This window comes from Mercenaria mercenaria, chromosome 5 (genome assembly GCF_021730395.1).
Source record: "Mercenaria mercenaria strain notata chromosome 5, MADL_Memer_1, whole genome shotgun sequence".
NCBI classification, from domain to species: Eukaryota; Metazoa; Mollusca; class Bivalvia; order Venerida; family Veneridae; genus Mercenaria; species Mercenaria mercenaria.
Window position 1 is genome coordinate 76,219,232 of NC_069365.1, and position 18,328 is coordinate 76,237,559.

Sequence of the window (18,328 nt, forward strand, 5' to 3'; positions counted from 1 at the left end):
TTTCTGTTCTGGTGCCAGTGGGTATATCCCCAAACGGATGTTTACTTAAAATAGATAGAAATATGTCCTTATCGTATGAGAATACTAAGTTAGGTATGGTCCAGTAAAAGTGTTGGCTACTTGTTACGCAGGCGAAGTAAGTTCGAAACCAGTGGTAGGCGAGGTATATTTTATGTATTTTTTGTAGCAAAAAATATTGTTTGAATGACCAGTTACATTTGCTTTCCTTGATTTGGAAAAATGTTGTTTTTATATGTTTTTCTTGTTAGATTTTTTAAATTATCAATCCTTTTTTTTGTTATGAAGTATACCAAATGTTAATGCAACATATGCCTGTCTCACCGTCAGTCATTGTGTTTAGAATAATAGTGCTTTCTCGTTATTCCCCAAAAGGGCGGGTTACAGTTAACAAGAGCACCGCCTTGCGGGTGCTGACGCTCATCTGATTTTTTTGTGTACTAGAAATATTGTCCAACCCAGATTTTCTAAGTCTAAAAAGGGCCATCATTCTTGCAAAAGCAGGTTAGAGTTAGTTTCTTGATGTCAGTGTCCACTTATGATGGTGAAAAACTGTTGCAAGTTTTAAAGCAATAGCTTTGATAGTTTATGAGAAAAGTTGACTTAAACATAATACTAAACCCAAGAAAATTATTTTCTAGTCCAAAAGGCAATAATTTGCAAAAAGCAGGATGGAGTTATGTTGCTTGCTGTACAGGGTCAGCTTATGATGGTTCAACAAGTGTTGCAAGTTTCAAAGCAATAGCTTGATATTTTTTTTAAGAGAAAAGGGGACCTAAACATAAAACTTAACCAAGAAATCTGATATTTTTCTAAGCCCAAAAAGGGGGGCCATAAAGCTTGAAAAGCAGTTGGAGTTATTTTTTCCTGCTGTACAGGGTCAACTTATGATGGTGAAAAAAAGTGTTGCAAGTTTTAAAAAGCAATACTTTGAAATTTTAGGTTTAAAAGCAGACCTAAACATAAAACTTAACCAAGAAAAACTGATTTCCTAAGTCCAAAAGGGGCAAATAAATCTTGAAAAGCAAGATGGAGTATGTTTTTGATGAACAGGGTACTGCTTATGAGGTGAACAAGTATTTTAAGTTTCAAAGCAATAGCTTTGATAGTTTAGGAGAAAAGCTGACCTAAACATAAAACTTAACCAAGAAAACTGATTTCCTAAGTCCAAAAGGGGCAATAAATCTTGCAAAAAGCAAGATGGAGTTATGTTTCTTGCTATACAGGGTCAGCTTATGATGGTGAACAAGTATTCCAAGTTTCAAAGCAATAGCTTTGATAGTTTGGGAGAAAAGGTGACCTAAACATAAAACTTAACCAGGCAACGCCGACGCCGACGCCGACGCCGACAACCGCTCAAGTGATGACAATAACTCATCATTTTTTTCAAAAAATCAGATGAGCTAAAAACGTATACATAGCCATTTTAGCCATTTTATGTGGAGTGAAATGACGAATGTTTTTCTACACAATTTATTCTGTACACATGATTCGTGAAGCACTAGAAACTCAAGATAACTGTATAGTTGAATAAAGAAAATATCGGGGGAAAAGTTTCGTCGACGGATTTGAACTCGTTACTTTTCGGTTACTACGACAGCGCCGTTATCCCCTGGTCTACGTATCCATGTAGGCTACAGACTGTCAGGTAAAGAAACATAATGATAATCCAGTACAATATAAGGTAAAGATTGGAAAATAAGCACATGACGTCACTGTCCGGTAACCCTGGTTGGATAGTAGTTTGCTGAGAAATATGGTCTTTTTTCTGCAGAAATAGAAAAGTGATTTAATTTTGAAACGGTGAAACATATTTTTTTCTTGAAGTTGAAAAAAACCTTTTAGAACAATTAAGAATAAGGCAACAATATACTGATGCAATCAACATACTGGTGTATTAATAAAAGTAATAGTGGTTTAATAAAAACAGATTTAAATAAATTATAACGAATAAGATATTTTTCCATAGTTCTGGAATGTCTTATTTTTTTTTACAGGCTGACAACAGATAAAGTTGGTGTTTTAGCCATTTGCGTATGTTTTATTGTTTATATATTAGGTCAATAAGCCTCTATTTAGACATGTTTGTATCCCTTAGGCTACAGATGTCAAAAAGATAAATAAAGTCCATTTATCTTATCAGTGCTAGTGTTGTTTGCATTAACTATTTATAGGTTACTTATCTGTTGCACACACACACATATACCGTATATATCTCAAATAATGAGTTGACGCATAGAGCCTTTTTAGATAAGTCGTAACAATAATTGGTAATTTTAAGGGTATTTTCAATAATTTTATCACTGCATGGTAAAAATCAATTCAGACCGGACTTTTTAATCTACTAAATTTAATTCGACTTTCAGTGTAATGGGAATTATCTGTAAAAATTGTAACAACAATCCCCAAACTCGGCAAAGGCGACCTACCCTTTTGTAGGACTAGTCCAGTATTCAACCTTCCACAAAACAGTAATTTTAGTTTTCCAGCTTTGATCTTGCCTTTCTCCTTTCAAAAGCATACACATATATAAAGCCAACAGTTACAATAAGACATTGAAAAGTCTAAAAAAATGATTGAATTTATAATGCATTCAAATAGAATAGAATTTAGGCGCGGAATATATGTACAGGATAGACTGTAACATTTCAAATGTCCATTTTTCAAACATACGAGAAATTTATCAGTACTCTGCGTGAAAGTCTTGCAGTTAGAATAAAACATAACAAATATTTATTTCCGACTAGTACACAGTATATACTTATTGAATGGCTTGCCGGTGAATACTTGAATAGCTTGCCGGTCAATAGACAAAATTATTTTTTCGAGGTCAGAAAGAATAAGTGCCGGCTGACTATTCAATATGTGTTTAATTACATGGCACAGAAAATATATTTTTGTATTTTTTCTTCAGTTGTATTTTTTAAACATAGCAATATTTAGTGCCATACTATAAACAGTCAATAGCACAGACTATAGACTCGCATATTTATAAGGTATATTATTACAGTAATAGTTACGATGCAGTATTTTTAGAATGTATACGGTCTGCGCTAGTTTACGCCTGACCGGTTTGTTTGTAAACAATGCACATATATACGCAGAAATCTATCGGGTTTATACCTGAATTATCTAGTTGTTATTCACGTTTCATTCTTCTTACTTTAAACAAGGATAAACTTTGTGCGCATTATTCTTTAAGTTCGTATGTCAATTTGAAAATATAATTTGTGAATTTCAATATATGTTATCTTTTTAAGATCATTTACTAGAAAACTTTAGTCTGACGTTAGATGATTAGGAATTTTACAGTGATACAGATAACTATCTTATGTCTTTGTTTAGTGATTTCATCCAAAGATGCGGACTATCTACGATTACACAGAGGTGGGATTTTTTACTTCATTATTTCCCCCACTAATTGTCTCCCCTTAATATTGTTATATTTGATAAAATTTAGGTTGAAGGTCGGTAATTTGTTCATATACAAACGACAACTTCAGATCGTCTTTAAGTATCTTTATTGAACGTTACTTTTTCCTGCACCTGTTTTTCATGAAAGTTCTATCATAAATTAACGACAAAATGAAAAGAAAATAGGGGGTTGAAAAGTTCCTATAGTGAAAGGGAGATCACTATATACCAAATGAAATGTAAGCCTCCGCTTTTGAAGTTGTCCAAATATAGAAAGTGCTAATATTTCTCCCTTTCCTCGATCTATTTCTCTATAGCATCGTGTTTTCTTTTACTCTACCGCGTTAAAGCATGTATCACTTAGCATTCTAACAAAATCGGCATGTTTCTGCCGCATTATAAGTAAAAATGGCGGCGTAAGAATTTAATGATTTGAAAAGAGAAACTGAAAGAGGCGAAAAGGAGTAAATTCCGCGGGTTGTATTAAGCGAACTGTAGTTTTCTTATATAAAAGTTAACGCCCCCTTTTCCTTTTGTTTTTCAAAAGTAGAGATATAGTTCTTTATGGAAATGTAAGTCTCTGAAAATCTGATATGCTAGAAAATGTCGAAAAACAGTTTTAAAGTACATTGTAAGTGGATTTTATATGAAATAAAGAACAGCCGAATTTAGTGGTGTTCAGCCTGAAATACCAGTCAGTTGTGGTCTGCTACCCTAGAATGGTCCGTATTTGCTCTTGATCGCACAATAAATTCCTAATTTAGTTTTCGGTCTGCAAAACTTGCCACAGGTGTGTTTAATATGAAAACCGGCTCATTTCATGCAGCAGTAAAAAGGTGTTTTGATTAGAGAAACTCGTTTTTAAGAATTTGCGAAAAAGTTGGAAAAAAAGATCTGTTACTTTGGATTCCTTTGGAACTACACCAAGGAAGCACATTTTCGACCAAATTACTGACCTTATTGTCTAGGATAACAAAGGAAGTTCTGTTTTTTCTAGAATTACGGAAATAAAACAGAAATCTTTTAAAAACATTCATCGTTACTATTGATGTCAGTATGGATAATTTTCAATTCGCATATACACTATTTTGTTGTTTTTGTTGTTGTGATGAAGGCATATTACAAGACAAAACAGGTTAAACAAACTTTTTTATTGTTTAATGAGGTTATTTGCATTAACTGTTACAGTAGATCAATTTAAAAAGCTTGAATGACAATTTGTTGTGAAATGCCACTCAGTGGTGGCATGCTATTTTGCATAGACTTTTGTCCACTCATTAAACCTGCTTTCGGTTTCGGTCTAAATTTAAAAGCCTAAAACATTTTCCTCCAGAAATGCATTCTAGCAGCGAAAAATCTGTGATTTAAAGCGCACATGCGAAAAAGTGCGGGAAATAATCAATCTACGTTTGTCTTTAAAGAAGGACATACACTGAATCATATTTCACGATTTACCCGATTTCTTCCTTAACAAGAAATTACGTGAAATGCAGCAATATAATGCGCAATACTACGTATTGTTTATAAATAGAAGGCCAGCTCAACAATTGGCATTATTAAAATTTCATAAATATTGACAATGACATAAAAAAATTTCTAAAAAATCTAAAAATGTCATGCAAAAATTTATAATTGTGTTTTTTTCTTTTATAAAATATTATTTTCATGTTTAAACCCGAGGTAGTTAAATGTACACATGCCTTTGGATTTGTTGAAATTTCGTTCTGGTGCAAAAAGTAAATAATGTATTAAACACAATGAATTGCTGATTTTTTTTTCGTCTGCATGTATAGTTATTCCGTGAATATAATTATAACATTTCTTTTCTTAAGTGCATATTCAGAAATATGAGATTTAATTACTGAATAAGTTTTTTGTTTGATAAGAAAATAAACTGAAATAAATTGTGAAGAGTTTCATATTTATTTGATAAAAAAAAATGTGTTCTTCTATCATGAGATTTAATGTATCTCTTTTCGTCAATCTTTATTTAGAAGCCAGAATTCTGGTGCTGGGAGCCGGCATGTCAGGAGTCAGTACAGCAAAGGCGCTACATGATGCCGGGTACAAGAATATCCTGATGCTTGAAGCGACATCTAGAATTGGCGGACGGATTAAACATGAACGACTCGGCAACTACACGGTTGAGTTGGGTGCCATGTGGATCTACGGCAAAGGTTCGAACCCCGTATACAATATGGCTAAAAGGCACAACATATCTTACACGGATAATTTCCTAGATGATTGGACAGTGCGAGATGAAAACGGAAATGACGTCACCGGAGCAGCGGATATTGCTTACTCTAAGTTGCAAGACGCTCTCACAAATACTAGTGATCTGATACATGAGGCTGAAGACGACTTTACAGTTCTAGCGGGACTGAGGAATTCAGATTGGAGTCCAAAGAGTGAAGTTGATGACGTCATAGAAACTTACCTACTGGATTTTGAAACCGGTATGCCTCCATCAACATTGTCCGGCAAGAAACTGCACTTGCATGATACTTTTGAGGATTTTAGAAATTATGATATGATGGCAGTCAAACATGAGACTGGTTTTACGGATATAGTAAAAGGTTTACTTGAAAGCTTCATGTCTGAAGAAGATTCTCGTCTTATGTTTAATAACACGGTAGAATTGATTGAACATGGAGATTATTCGGTCAGAGTATATACTGATAACGGAGGAATGTTTGAAGCTGATTTTGTTGTCGCAACATTCAGTTTAGGAGTTTTACAACAACGAGAAGTACAATTCTCCCCGCCTTTGCCACCGAAAAAACAATTAGCAATAGATATGTTTGGTTTCTGCCGATTCACGCATATATACATCCAATTTCCACATTCTTTCTGGGACGAAACAATGTACATTCTTCGCGCATCTAAAATTCGGGGACATTTCAGCTGCTGGCAAAACATGAACACGATTTACCCAGGATCGAACATTCTACAACTGTCACTCTTCGGAGATGACGCGACATGGGTTGATAGGTCCACAGATGACGGGGTCATACAAGAAGTTCTGGACGTCTTGCAATCGCTATACCCGAACGTTAACATTCCAAAACCGTCTGGGTTCAAGGTTTCCCGGTGGAACACGGATCCCCTGACGCGAGGGGCGTTTAGCTACTGGCCTACTGGATTCACTGACGAAAACATGAAGGACCTACAGGCGCCTGTTGGGCGGTTATTCTTTGCTGGGGAACATCTAGATCCTCTTCATTATGGGTTCGTCCACGGTGCGTACAGATCTGGTCAGCGTACCGCGGAGGATCTTATACAGTGTATAGAAAACCCGTCAAAGTGTGTTCATCACGGGCATCAGATGACTAAAAGACTACAATGTTTAGATGAAGCAGCAGACGGCTGTATATCTAATGGGACAAGTGTTTTGACATCTACTTTTAAAATTGTTTCATGTTTGTTGGTGACAGTTATACTGTACTTCACTAGTATATTCTAGATAATTTGTATATGGGTTTCGTCACGTCAGAGTGGACCTATAATGACGTTTTATTTCAGTAGAAGGAACGTTTTCAAGTATATGGAAAAATGTGGAAAAATATTGACGTCTTATGTTCCAGTGTAACTTAATAAAGTTGATAAATAAGTATGTAGTAATGACGTTTTATTGAGCAGGAACGTTTTCTAGTACATTTCTACATTTCTAGTTATAACTATTTCATATATTGTTATTCTTTTTACACGTGTAAATTCAAAACGTAGCATTTAGTTCTATACATATATTTGATAATTTGAAAATTTCACCGGAAGGTACTTTCCTAGGTGTTGAATCATAGTTTAAATACTTACTTTTTCAGTTGACTGTATGTCATGCTCTTAAAATATAACCTAACGTACAAAGCAACGTTGTTGCTTGTTTTCCGCTATCCGTCTAAGCAGCTTGTGTTGTCAAATCCGTCAGTATTTCAATTACTTTAGCATTGTCTATTTACTCTGGGTACAATATGATTTATTTCCTACTTGTGTAGATCAATTTTACGACCACTTTTATCTTCACGGTAATCTTAGATGCACAGGATTTAAATATCTGACATGGAGAAATAACAAAACTGGTGAAAAGCGGTACAAAATATTCGCGTGATACACTCAGTCGGTTATATGTACCAAATACGTCTTTCTGGAAATTGTATCGACACTTTGATAAGTACATATTTTATATTTGAACCACCGTAAACCACTTTAAGAAAGTACAGCTATTAGCAAACTTTGAAAGAACTTCATATTCATCTTATGTTTGATCTCCCCTTTTCCGTAACAAAGTTTTTCCTGATTTCTCTTTAAACATAAAATAATACCTTTGATATTATACATCGAAGACGGTAGTAGACACTCTGAGGCTTTGATATTATCTGTAGATGGATTTTTATAAAATTTTCATAATATCTGAGTTAGCACAAAAGCAATACTTTCATCCAAAAAGTGCAATGGGAAAATACATTTTATTTGGTCATAAAAGTGATACAATTAAAGATATTGTAAAAGATAAAAATGATCCTTCTACCGCCCCTCGGAGACTACAAAACATTAACCCTTACATGCTAGATAAAATGGTCGTCTGCTGGAATGTCGTCTGCTAAAATTGTAAAGTTCATTCAGTTTGCTCCAAAATTGGGGAAGAAATATTGTCAGAGTAGCAAACAGCTTGGAACCTGATCAGACGCCGATTTAATCGGCGTCTGATCTGGTTCCAAGCTGTTTGCAAAGGCTGTTAAATTCGCCTGCAGCAGGCTAAGAGTTAAAAGCATGAAATAGGTCAGTTTTGCATACTATGAAATCGTTAAAATTCGTGGGCATGTATTTCGTAGTCTGGGTAAAAATAGCGTATTCGTGGGCATGTGAAATTATGTATTTCAACTTTTTAACATATTAAAATGAATGTGAGTTTTACTTGTTCAATTGGATTTAAGTTCGTGTATTGATTCTACCACGGAATCCACGAAAACTAGTTCCCAACCAATATCAATGATTTTTCAAGGATATATAGTTATGATTCATTAAAATTCATAACAAAATTAAATCAAATACTTCTTTCATGCTAGGTAGAAACTTTTATAGTATAATAAAACACTTTAATTAGGATGTATAACAAACCTATTTCTAAAGGTTTTCCTCGCTTAAGTTTCCGCTCCGCTGATACCTGTGTCAAGTTACCCGCTTAAAAGTGTTTTATCTCGTAACACTATCCCGGGCGTGGTTTGGATATACATGATCTGTTATAAATAGCAGCCTTTCTAATCTCATGGAAGAATAAGTGTAAAGGATGTTTTACGATATCGTTTAAATATACTGACTTTGTATACCCGAGGTGTACTTAAATTTCGTTGTAAAACCTAGTGTTTGACATGAATAGATCGCTCTAATTAATAAGGAAATGCAAATTTGACCTGAAAAACTATGCCTAAATCGAAAGTATTGCTGGGGATATTTGGAAGGCAAAAGTTACAATCAAAGAGATGTATACAAAGAGCTTTCAGGTAAGTGCTTTTTTGCATTATCCGTTCTTATTTACAGCTTTTATAATTATTTCACTGTATTGCATGTGAAACACTTAAGAATCTATACGGATGTCCAATTTGGATATAAACTGTCATTTTCGAATAGTGATACTGTTTATTATTATAGCTTTGATGATGGTGACATACCTATTTATAACCACGTTGATGACTTGGATGGTGAAAGTAGTGAATACGACGACAACATTTCTAACTGAAGTGATTATAACGATAATGAAAGAAGTTATGCTGCTGCTGCTGCTGGTGGTGATGGTGATAATAATAATGAAAACAATGATGGGTGGTGGTGGTGGTGATGATGATGATGATGATGATGATGATGATGATAGTAAGGATGTTGAAGACGACCCTAAAAATTACGATGTCTTTATTGATAAAGGTTAAAAAGCTATATAAATCAGCCAACCGCAGAAAAATGTACATGTTTTAAGTTGATATAATCTCGGCTTACTGAGACTGTCGTGCATGCATACTGCGGTAAGTATTTCAACAACACGTATATAAGTTTTGTATATATTAATAATCTATTGCATCAACGTTTCGGTTAACGCTTGACATACAGATGCGTAAGCCTATAAATCATACATAATTATTCCTTTACATTATGAAATTTTAACCTGGAAACCACAAAACAGTATATTAGGCCTGATTCTTGTTGAATGGTCATTTCTGATACATATTGAAAACATTTTCATATTTTTGATAGTAAATTGAACAAATCTGTGTTCTGGAGAGAGGGCAATGAAATGTCAGTGTAGAAACGGCCTGTTGGAGTTACTTTAAAGAATGTGACAAAATATACTCTGCATTGTCATGTATTGTCATGTAGATTAAGATCTATATACAAACGAGTTGAAAAGTGTAGTCTTAGCTAACTTGATTCGTCTTATGAACGTTTCCGTGTATATATCAGCAAAGATATTTCTCGTCTTCCGTTTTCCATGTTGAGATATCTTCCGCCTTTATAGTTGCAGTTCTCGCCTACGTTCCACGAGTTGGAGTTACACACACGGACCAGGTGATGTCCCCTTGAGAGGGATCACTATAGGTAAACTGCTACAGTCGCAGACGGAGAAAACTCCCGACAGAGAAGCCCTCGTATTTCCGTCGGCAGGTGACAGGAAGACATTCTCACAATTACTTGAAGAGGTGAGGTTTTATTATATTTATACGCACTGCAAAATAGTTCATTTTATCAGCAGCATTGATTTCACATGCTCTGTATTGGAGTATATATGTGCAACGGTTGGGCAGTTGTTTTATTTATATAGACCAATGAACGATTGTGGTTTTCCTCTAAATTTCAGATCATCCATCACCAACATTTATAACACTACTGTTGTTTCGTTATTTCAAATTTTATCGCGATGTAAGTTGTTAACAAGGAATAACACTTCAGGCAATTATTTATCACTTATTGCACGGTCGTTGCTGTACCAGAGAAAGTGACCCATCATTGTTTACGTGCTGAACATTTGAGCCGCGCCACGAGAAAACCAATATAGTGCGTTTGTGACCAGCATGGATCCAGACTAGCCTGCGCATCTGCGCAGTCTTGTCAGGATCCATGCTGTTCGCTAACGGTTTCTCTAATTGCAATAGGCTTTGAAAGCGAAATGGATCCATGCTGATCGCAAATGCACTATGTTGGGTTTCTCGTGGCGCGGCTCATTTCATATAATGGCGGAGAAAAACATCAATTTTCTTTACAGAGTGATCGCTTTGCAGCGGGTCTGTTAGAGCTTGGACTCAAGAAAGGGGATCGAGTAGGAATCTGGGGTCCTAACTCGATAGAATGGGTCCTCACGCAGTATGCCACGGCCAGAGCTGGCTTGATTTTGGTAAGTGTTACAATCCCCACGACTTCAACAACCGACCTGAGAAGATAGTTGACACAAGTTTTAGGTTTTAATTTTACCTCAGCAAAAGAGCACTTTATAATGACAGGCTCCAAATTTTCAGACTTAAGTCATCTTCATTTTGATTAGGAGTTTTTATCAGGAGAATTTATATTGTTTTTATATAAAATGAATGTTGATTATTTACATATGAAATGAATGTTGATTTTTAACATATGAAATGAATTTTGATTGTTTACATATGAAATGAATGTTGATTGTTAACATATGAAATGAATGTTGATTGTTTACATATGAAATGAATGTTCACGATCTTTGGAAGAGATCTTGCATTTTGTATATATTATAAAGACCAATATTATTTCTATCATTTACAGGTGAATATAAACCCTTTATACCGGAGTTTTGAACTGGAGTACGCTTTACAACTGGTGCGTAATATGATTTCGTTTTCAATATTTGAGTTACTTTGTTAGTAAGGGTTCACCTGGTCCGCTCGACGGCATCGTATGACCCGTTGTTGGGTTGCATGCTCGATTCCTGGGCGAGACATTAAATTTTACTTTTGTCCCAATTAGGACATCAATTTCTGTTTCATGCGAAGTTTTCGGCTAATTACGATGACTAGATGAATACTTCAAAGCATTTATGACATCGATTCGGAAAGTTAACCAATGTGCACAGCCGAAGCATATTAGACCACAGAGCTAGCGATCCGGGATTAATTCCCGGTTGCAACTGATATCCCGACCAAATTTTACATTAATGAGTACTGTAACTCAAACAGTAGCGACAGGACTTCATTGGCTACCAACAACATTAATTAATTTGAAGAAACGTTTGCCTTGAATTAATAGTCAGTTACAAAAGAAAACTTGATCGTTATTCGTGTTGCTTTATTAAGAAGGACCGCAATTTTAACTTTTGCGAAACAGGGTCAAGGGTTATAAGCCTCAGTAATTGGTCAATCTCAATATGGCAATTAGACATAAGAAGTCACGAGATAGTTGTAACATTGATATCAAATTTGGTAGTATAATCCTTTGCAGAGGAATGTAACTTAACCGCTTACAGTTTGTACCACCGAGTCCAATATCTTTATGAATTGCAGGCATCAGTTACAGACGAGCAGATATAATACATTTTTGTTTGTGTTGATAGGTTGATTGTAAGGCGATAGTATGTGCCACAGAGTTCAAGGACCAGTTATACTATGAGATTATGTTCCAGCTTGTACCGGAACTAGCTTCATGTAAACCAGGACAGCTTCGAAGTCACATGTAAAGTTCAGTTTACTATATATAATAAATCAAAGTATACAGAATATGACATAGATATTATGCGGGGGAACACGACGGCTGTAAAGCATAACCCAGCGTTAATTGTGCAAAATAGAATAAATGAGTCGTGCCATGAGAAAACCAACATAGTGGGTTTGCGACCAGCATGGATCCAGACCAGCCTGCGCATCTGCGCAGTCTGGTCAGGATCCATGCTGTTCCCTTTTAAAGCCTATTGGAATTGGAGAAACTGTTAAAGAACAACATGGATTCTGACCAGACTGGACTGCGTGGATGCGCAGGCTGGTCTGGATCCATGCTGGTCGCAAAGCCACTATGTTGATTTTCTCATGGCACGGCTCATATAACGTTGCGCGTGATATGCCGTTGCATATTTGATCATCTTGCCCTATACTATGTTATCAGGTTCATATATATATATAGATGCTTATCAAAGATGTATTAAAAGCTGTCATTTTTTTTCTTTATTTTCTTTAACACTGAAATCATGTTAAATTCATTGTTTGCATAAATTATGTTTAAATCATGTAGCAGCTACATGGTGATAGGCATGTAGGTATAAGTCTAAAATTTCCTTCAGCTGACGTCAAATATAAGAAAATAGTGTCATGTTGCCGCGACAACATTTCTGTACCGCATACATTATGATGTGAGAAGAGTTTTACATTTTCCGAAATCTGTTATCAGAGCTTACATGTCTGAGAATAACTTGGCAACAGTATAACAGTTAATTTTTAACATAATTGATACATTTATGCTCAGAGAAGGATTTGAATAAAGTAGCTATTTCTTTTAAACTTATTTTTGCCACATTGTCTTTTATTCAGTTTACCAGGCTTGAAGTACATTATCATGATGGGTGAAGAGGAATTTCCGTAAGCTTTCCCAATAACATTTTTAAAGATTTTTAAGAGCTCTCTTTGGTGATTGTACAGTTTTCTTTGAAATCACTACATCACATAAAATCTTATTATAATTGAAACTATCTCATTACATTAAAAGGGTATCTGCTTACTCTTTAATTCACCTATTCTGCAGTGAAGAATTTTCCATGATTTTGCTGTATAGTATTAAACAATCAACACAGTTCCGTTGATCTTATAGAGCTGTATTAGAGCTGTAAAATAAGATATTATGACGCCTATTTAAGTCTTTTTAATTAGTGTTGTGTTGCTTTTTCAGAGGAACCCTAAAATTTTCTGACGTCATGAGTGCCGGAAGTGAAGCAAGCGTCCGGCAGATTGCTGATCTGCAAGACAGTCTGCAGTTTGATGATGCTATAAATATACAGTTTACGTCGGTAAGATCAATAAACCTAACGGTTAGAAATAATAAATATGCCTAGCATTTTTGTCAGAATCTAAAATAATGTTAGAAGAGAACTAATGCACAGTAGTCCAAATAATTGTACTCGAGAGTTGAATATCGTTATATTTTTTTTGACTTGTCGATATCCGCCTCCTCTAGGTAGACAAAGTAAAATATCAGAATGTAAAATCGGTCTACCCGAGGTCTCATTATTTAGACTATAATGCACAGATGCTTGTCCGGTCTTAGATGGAAATACATTTGACAAATTAAATATGATTCTATTGTTAGAGAGTCGAATATAAAGTTTTATCGTTAAAGACATGATTTTTCGCTTTGGTGAAAAGACAACGTACCTGTTTGATTATGTTTTGAAATTGGAGAATAAAGAGAAAATTGAAATTATATAATCTATGGAAAATATTTTCCGTTTATTTCGTCGAAATTTCATTACAGTCTGATGAAGACACTTCATCTCAGACGAAAAACATATAATAAAAGAAAGTTTTACCTTATACGCTAATATATAAAAAGGTTTTAGAAATTCAGTAACAATTACTTAAACATTGTTTTTTTTTTATAAAACAGTGCAATTGGGTGTGTTTGTCAGTGCATACAGTCATTAGATGAAAATATTTTACAAACATATAACATATTCTCACGTTATTTTTTTTTCAGGGCACAACAGGATTCCCAAAAGGAGCGACACTATCTCACCATAATATTGTCAACAACAGCTATTTCACTGGATTGCGGCTAGATTTCCATAACAGGGTATGTGTACAGTAACCTCTTGTCGTCTGCTTTTATTTAAAATAATATGCACGGAAAATGTAAAACTTAAGTCACAGCCAAAGCTCTGTATTTGAGACGAAGTCTGCAATGTTTATATTTAACTTTGAATTCAGTACGAAATACCTTGAAATCTTTATATGAGCTTTTAAAAATGCATTTATTTTTACGAAAATGTAACAACACAACAATGTATTGTTCCATATTTTAGCCAGCTCGGATTTGTTGCCCTGTGCCTCTTTACCATTGTTTCGGGATGGTTCTGGCGTGTTTGCAGATACCCAACCATGGTGCTACCTGTGTATTCCCGGCTCCAGGGTTCGACCCCTCTTCTTCACTTACAGCAGTTGCCAAGGAAAAGTAAGACATTAAGCACACGATACATGTACTTGAATAAAATACAAACTGCACAACTTTATTTCCCCTTTGAAATATTGAAATGAAACCCTATACAATTTTAAACTTTTTTTATCTTTTCGACATACAAACTTTTAGGTTAAAGGGAGCAAACTGCATGTTTAAGTTTACTGCTGCTTTAAAATTCTTACTTTATACCGATACTGTCTGTCTCTAATTTAATATGGTGAGTGGTAATTTCAAGTGAAGTCATGTATTTGAGAAACGAATCATAGTTAAACACTTATCCATGAATACGAGATAACACCTGCACTTAGCAGTTCTTAAGAAGTCCAGATCACCAAAACGTTCAGATCCCAGTTGTTCGAAACTTTAACAGGCGATTAAGCTAATAGCTGATTAACTTTTAGAGTTATTTTTCGACATTTCAGAAGACTTAGAAAAACATATGTATGAGGTAAGAATTATGAACACTGAAAAATCTTTACAATGAAATCAAAACGTCATACTAGTGTTTCCCATCAAGTCTAGTATTTTGAATCAAAACTTAACCGGCGGTTAGTTTAACAGCCGATTAAAGTTTCGAACAACAGGATGCCATTGCGATATCGACTGACTCTTCGCATTTTAGAATGGATGCCCATTTACTTCTTGCTACAGTATTTTAACTGATACGAGTTTTAAAAAATCCGCATAGCGATGTTCGTAACAGTATTCTATATAATTTCGATTTCGATTTAGCTAATTAGTGTATATGTTTGTTGAATGATAACAGACATATTTGTGAAATAAATTTTAGGTGTACAGCTTTATATGGCGTGCCAACCATGTTCATAGATATGCTGAACCACCCTGAATTCCACAAGTTTGATTTGTCGACACTGTACACTGGTATAATGGCAGGATCGCCATGTCCTATTGAAACTATGAAACAAGTTATTGCTAAAATGCACATGGACGAAGTCACGGTAGGTCACAGTGTATATGTCAAGGTAGAAGTTTAATGTCGATTTCTTATAAGGTGTTTATTCGCTAGTGACAAAGATCCTTGAAAGTCCTTCTGTTGAAACAAAGTACTGTGATGCAATACTATTAGTGATGGACTGATTTTCGTTAATTACGTGGTTGGGCCAAACCACGAAATTAATCCCAACGAACAAATAAAATTAACATTCAATTTAAATCCATGAATTTATATCCCAATGGACTATTTTTACGCAAAAAGGAACGTATGTTTTCAAAGGTTATTGTTTAAGGCCTGAACATGTATGTATTTAAAGATATTATAGCTGGACGTTAATGCTATCGATAGATTGGTGAATCAAAAGTTTTGTTGAAGATATTACGATTTCAAGGGCATTATAGGTAACGTTTTACTGAATTATGTCTCCCGCACCACTGTTTGGTGGAAGACGTATTGATTCACTTCTGTCTGTCTGTCACAAATCTTGTCCGCACTCTAAGTCGAACATTTCTCATCCGACCTTCACCAAACTTGAACAAAATGTGTTTGCCCATAAGTCTGATTGGGTTGTTTTTGATAATCAAAGCACTGAAAATCTGATTGTGAATTAAGAATATATATGGAGTAGGGTTTACGTTCGAACATTTCTCATCCGGTCTTATACTACTATTCAGATGATTAGGCAGTTGAGTGAGATATGCGCTTTTCTCAAAAGTAGCTCTAGTTGAATTATGCATAAATCTAATGTTCGAGACTGCTTCCTGAGGCACTCATGTACCCAAAAGTTTTTAAGCATTTAGTTATAGCAATGGTGAATGTATTGGTGTATCAACTTTTGCGTATTTCAGGTATGTTACGGCACGACAGAAAATAGCCCTGTAACGTTCCAGAGCAAACGGAATGATCCTATCGACAAACGCGTGTCAACGGTCGGAACTGCCCATCCACATGTAGAGGTAAAACCTTGCTATCAAAGTAATTTGAATTATATTTAAATACTAGTGCATGTGTTCCGATTGCGTTTAGTGTGTGGAGTCGACATTATTTTTTATTTTCCCAAAGATCTGTGCACGTGAATGACGTGCTGATGTATTATTTTACGTGCCTTTTGTATTTTTGTACATTCACTAAGAATTTATTCAGTAAAACTTTAAAATGAACCATTTCATTAATGAGATAGGTATTGATGAAACATTAATTTATTTTCTGACAACATTCCACAACTTCAGGGGCCAGTTGTTTGAAACTTTAATCGGCTGTTAAACTAACCGCTGGTTAAATTTTAATTCAAAACACTAGTCTTGGTGGGAAACACTAGAGTATGATGTTTTGATTTTATTGTAAAGAATTTTCATATTTCAGAATTCTTAACTCATACATTTGTTTTTAGCTCACGTGGCTCATGGTGAGCTTTTCTGACCGCTCAATGTCCGTCGTCAGTCGTGCGTCGTGTGTCCGCCAACATTTTCTTAAAAAATCTTCTTCTGGAAAACTACTTGGCAGAATTACACAAAACTTCACAGGAATGATCCTTTGATGCCCCCTACCCCCTTTCAAAATTGTTCAAAGAATTGAATTACATGCAGAACTCTGGTTGCCATGGCAACCGAAAGGAAAAACTTTTAAAATCTTCTTGTCCAAAACCGCAAGGCGTAGAACCTTGATATTTGGCATGTGACATCATCTAATGGTCATCTATGAAGATTTTTCAAAGTGTGCCCCTGGGGTGAAAAGAGGCCCCGCAACAGGGGTCACAAGTTTTACATAGACTTATATAGGAAAAAACTTTAAAAATCTTCTTATCTAAAACCACATGACCTAAGCCTTAAGTTTGATATTTGGTTTGTAGCATTGCCTTGTGGTCCTCTACCAAAATTATTCAAATTATAACCCTGGGGTGAAAAGAGGCCCTGCCCCGAGGGGTCTTTAGTTTTATATAGACTTGTATAGGAAAAAACTTTTAAAATCTTCTTGCCTGAAACTGCAAGGCCTAGGTTTTTGATATTTAGTATGTTGCATTGCCTTGTGGTCCTCTACCAAAATTGTTCAAATAATGCCCCTGGTGTGAAAAGAGGTCCTGCCCTGGAGGTCACTTGTTATATAAAGTATATAGGAATATTAAAACTTCAAAAATTATCAGATCATGTTTCCTTGACTATTTAATTATAATTTTCTGATGACCCCAAGCAATTAGGGGTTACTTGACAGTGACTTTGACCTACTGACCTACTTTCTTGTTTTTTAAAATACAGCCTTGAAATTTGGATAAATGTACAGTTTTGCACATCGATCTTAAAACTGACTTTCAGTGACCATGAATGTGACCTACTGACCTACTTTCTAATATTTTAGCATCAGTTTGCCATTTTAAACGTGTGGCTCATATTAGGGGGTCCCAAATTTAACATAGACTTGTATAGGGAAAAAAAATAAAAATCTTCTTGTCTGAATGTTCAAGGCCTAGGCCTTTGATATTTGGTATGTAGCATTGCCTAGTGAATCTCTAACAAGATTGTCCAAATTATGCCCCTGGGGTGAAAAGAGATCCTGCCCTGGAGGTCACTTGTTATATGAAGTATATAGGAATATTAAAAGTTCAAAAATTATCAGATCATGTTTCCTTGACTATTTAATTATAATTACCTGATGACCCCAAGCAGTTAGGGGCCACTTGACTGTGACTTTGACCTACTGACCTACTTTCATGTTTTTTTAAAATACAGCTTTGAAATTTGGATGATAAGTAAAGTTTTGCACACCGATCTTAAAACTGACTTT

The 18,328-nt window shown here is 35.1% G+C and overlaps 2 protein-coding genes across 2 annotated transcripts; both read left to right on the top strand.

Moving 5' to 3' along the window:
• Positions 1-2,189: 2,189 nt before the first annotated feature.
• Positions 2,190-7,300, top strand: LOC123557659 (uncharacterized). The gene is made up of 2 exons (XM_045349270.2): positions 2,190-3,405; positions 5,427-7,300. The coding sequence occupies exons 1-2, from the start codon at positions 3,312-3,314 to the stop codon at positions 6,893-6,895; spliced, it is 1,563 nt and encodes a 520-aa protein (XP_045205205.2). The 5' UTR covers positions 2,190-3,311; the 3' UTR covers positions 6,896-7,300.
• A 1,140-nt stretch (positions 7,301-8,440) lies between these two features.
• Positions 8,441-16,545, top strand: LOC123557658 (medium-chain acyl-CoA ligase ACSF2, mitochondrial-like). The gene is made up of 11 exons (XM_053544696.1): positions 8,441-8,930; positions 9,938-10,118; positions 10,682-10,810; positions 11,206-11,259; positions 11,990-12,108; positions 12,957-13,004; positions 13,312-13,429; positions 14,116-14,211; positions 14,441-14,589; positions 15,386-15,554; positions 16,399-16,545. Exons 1-11 carry the CDS (start codon positions 8,851-8,853, stop codon positions 16,543-16,545), a joined length of 1,290 nt encoding a protein of 429 aa, XP_053400671.1. The 5' UTR covers positions 8,441-8,850.
• Positions 16,546-18,328: the final 1,783 nt, after the last annotated feature.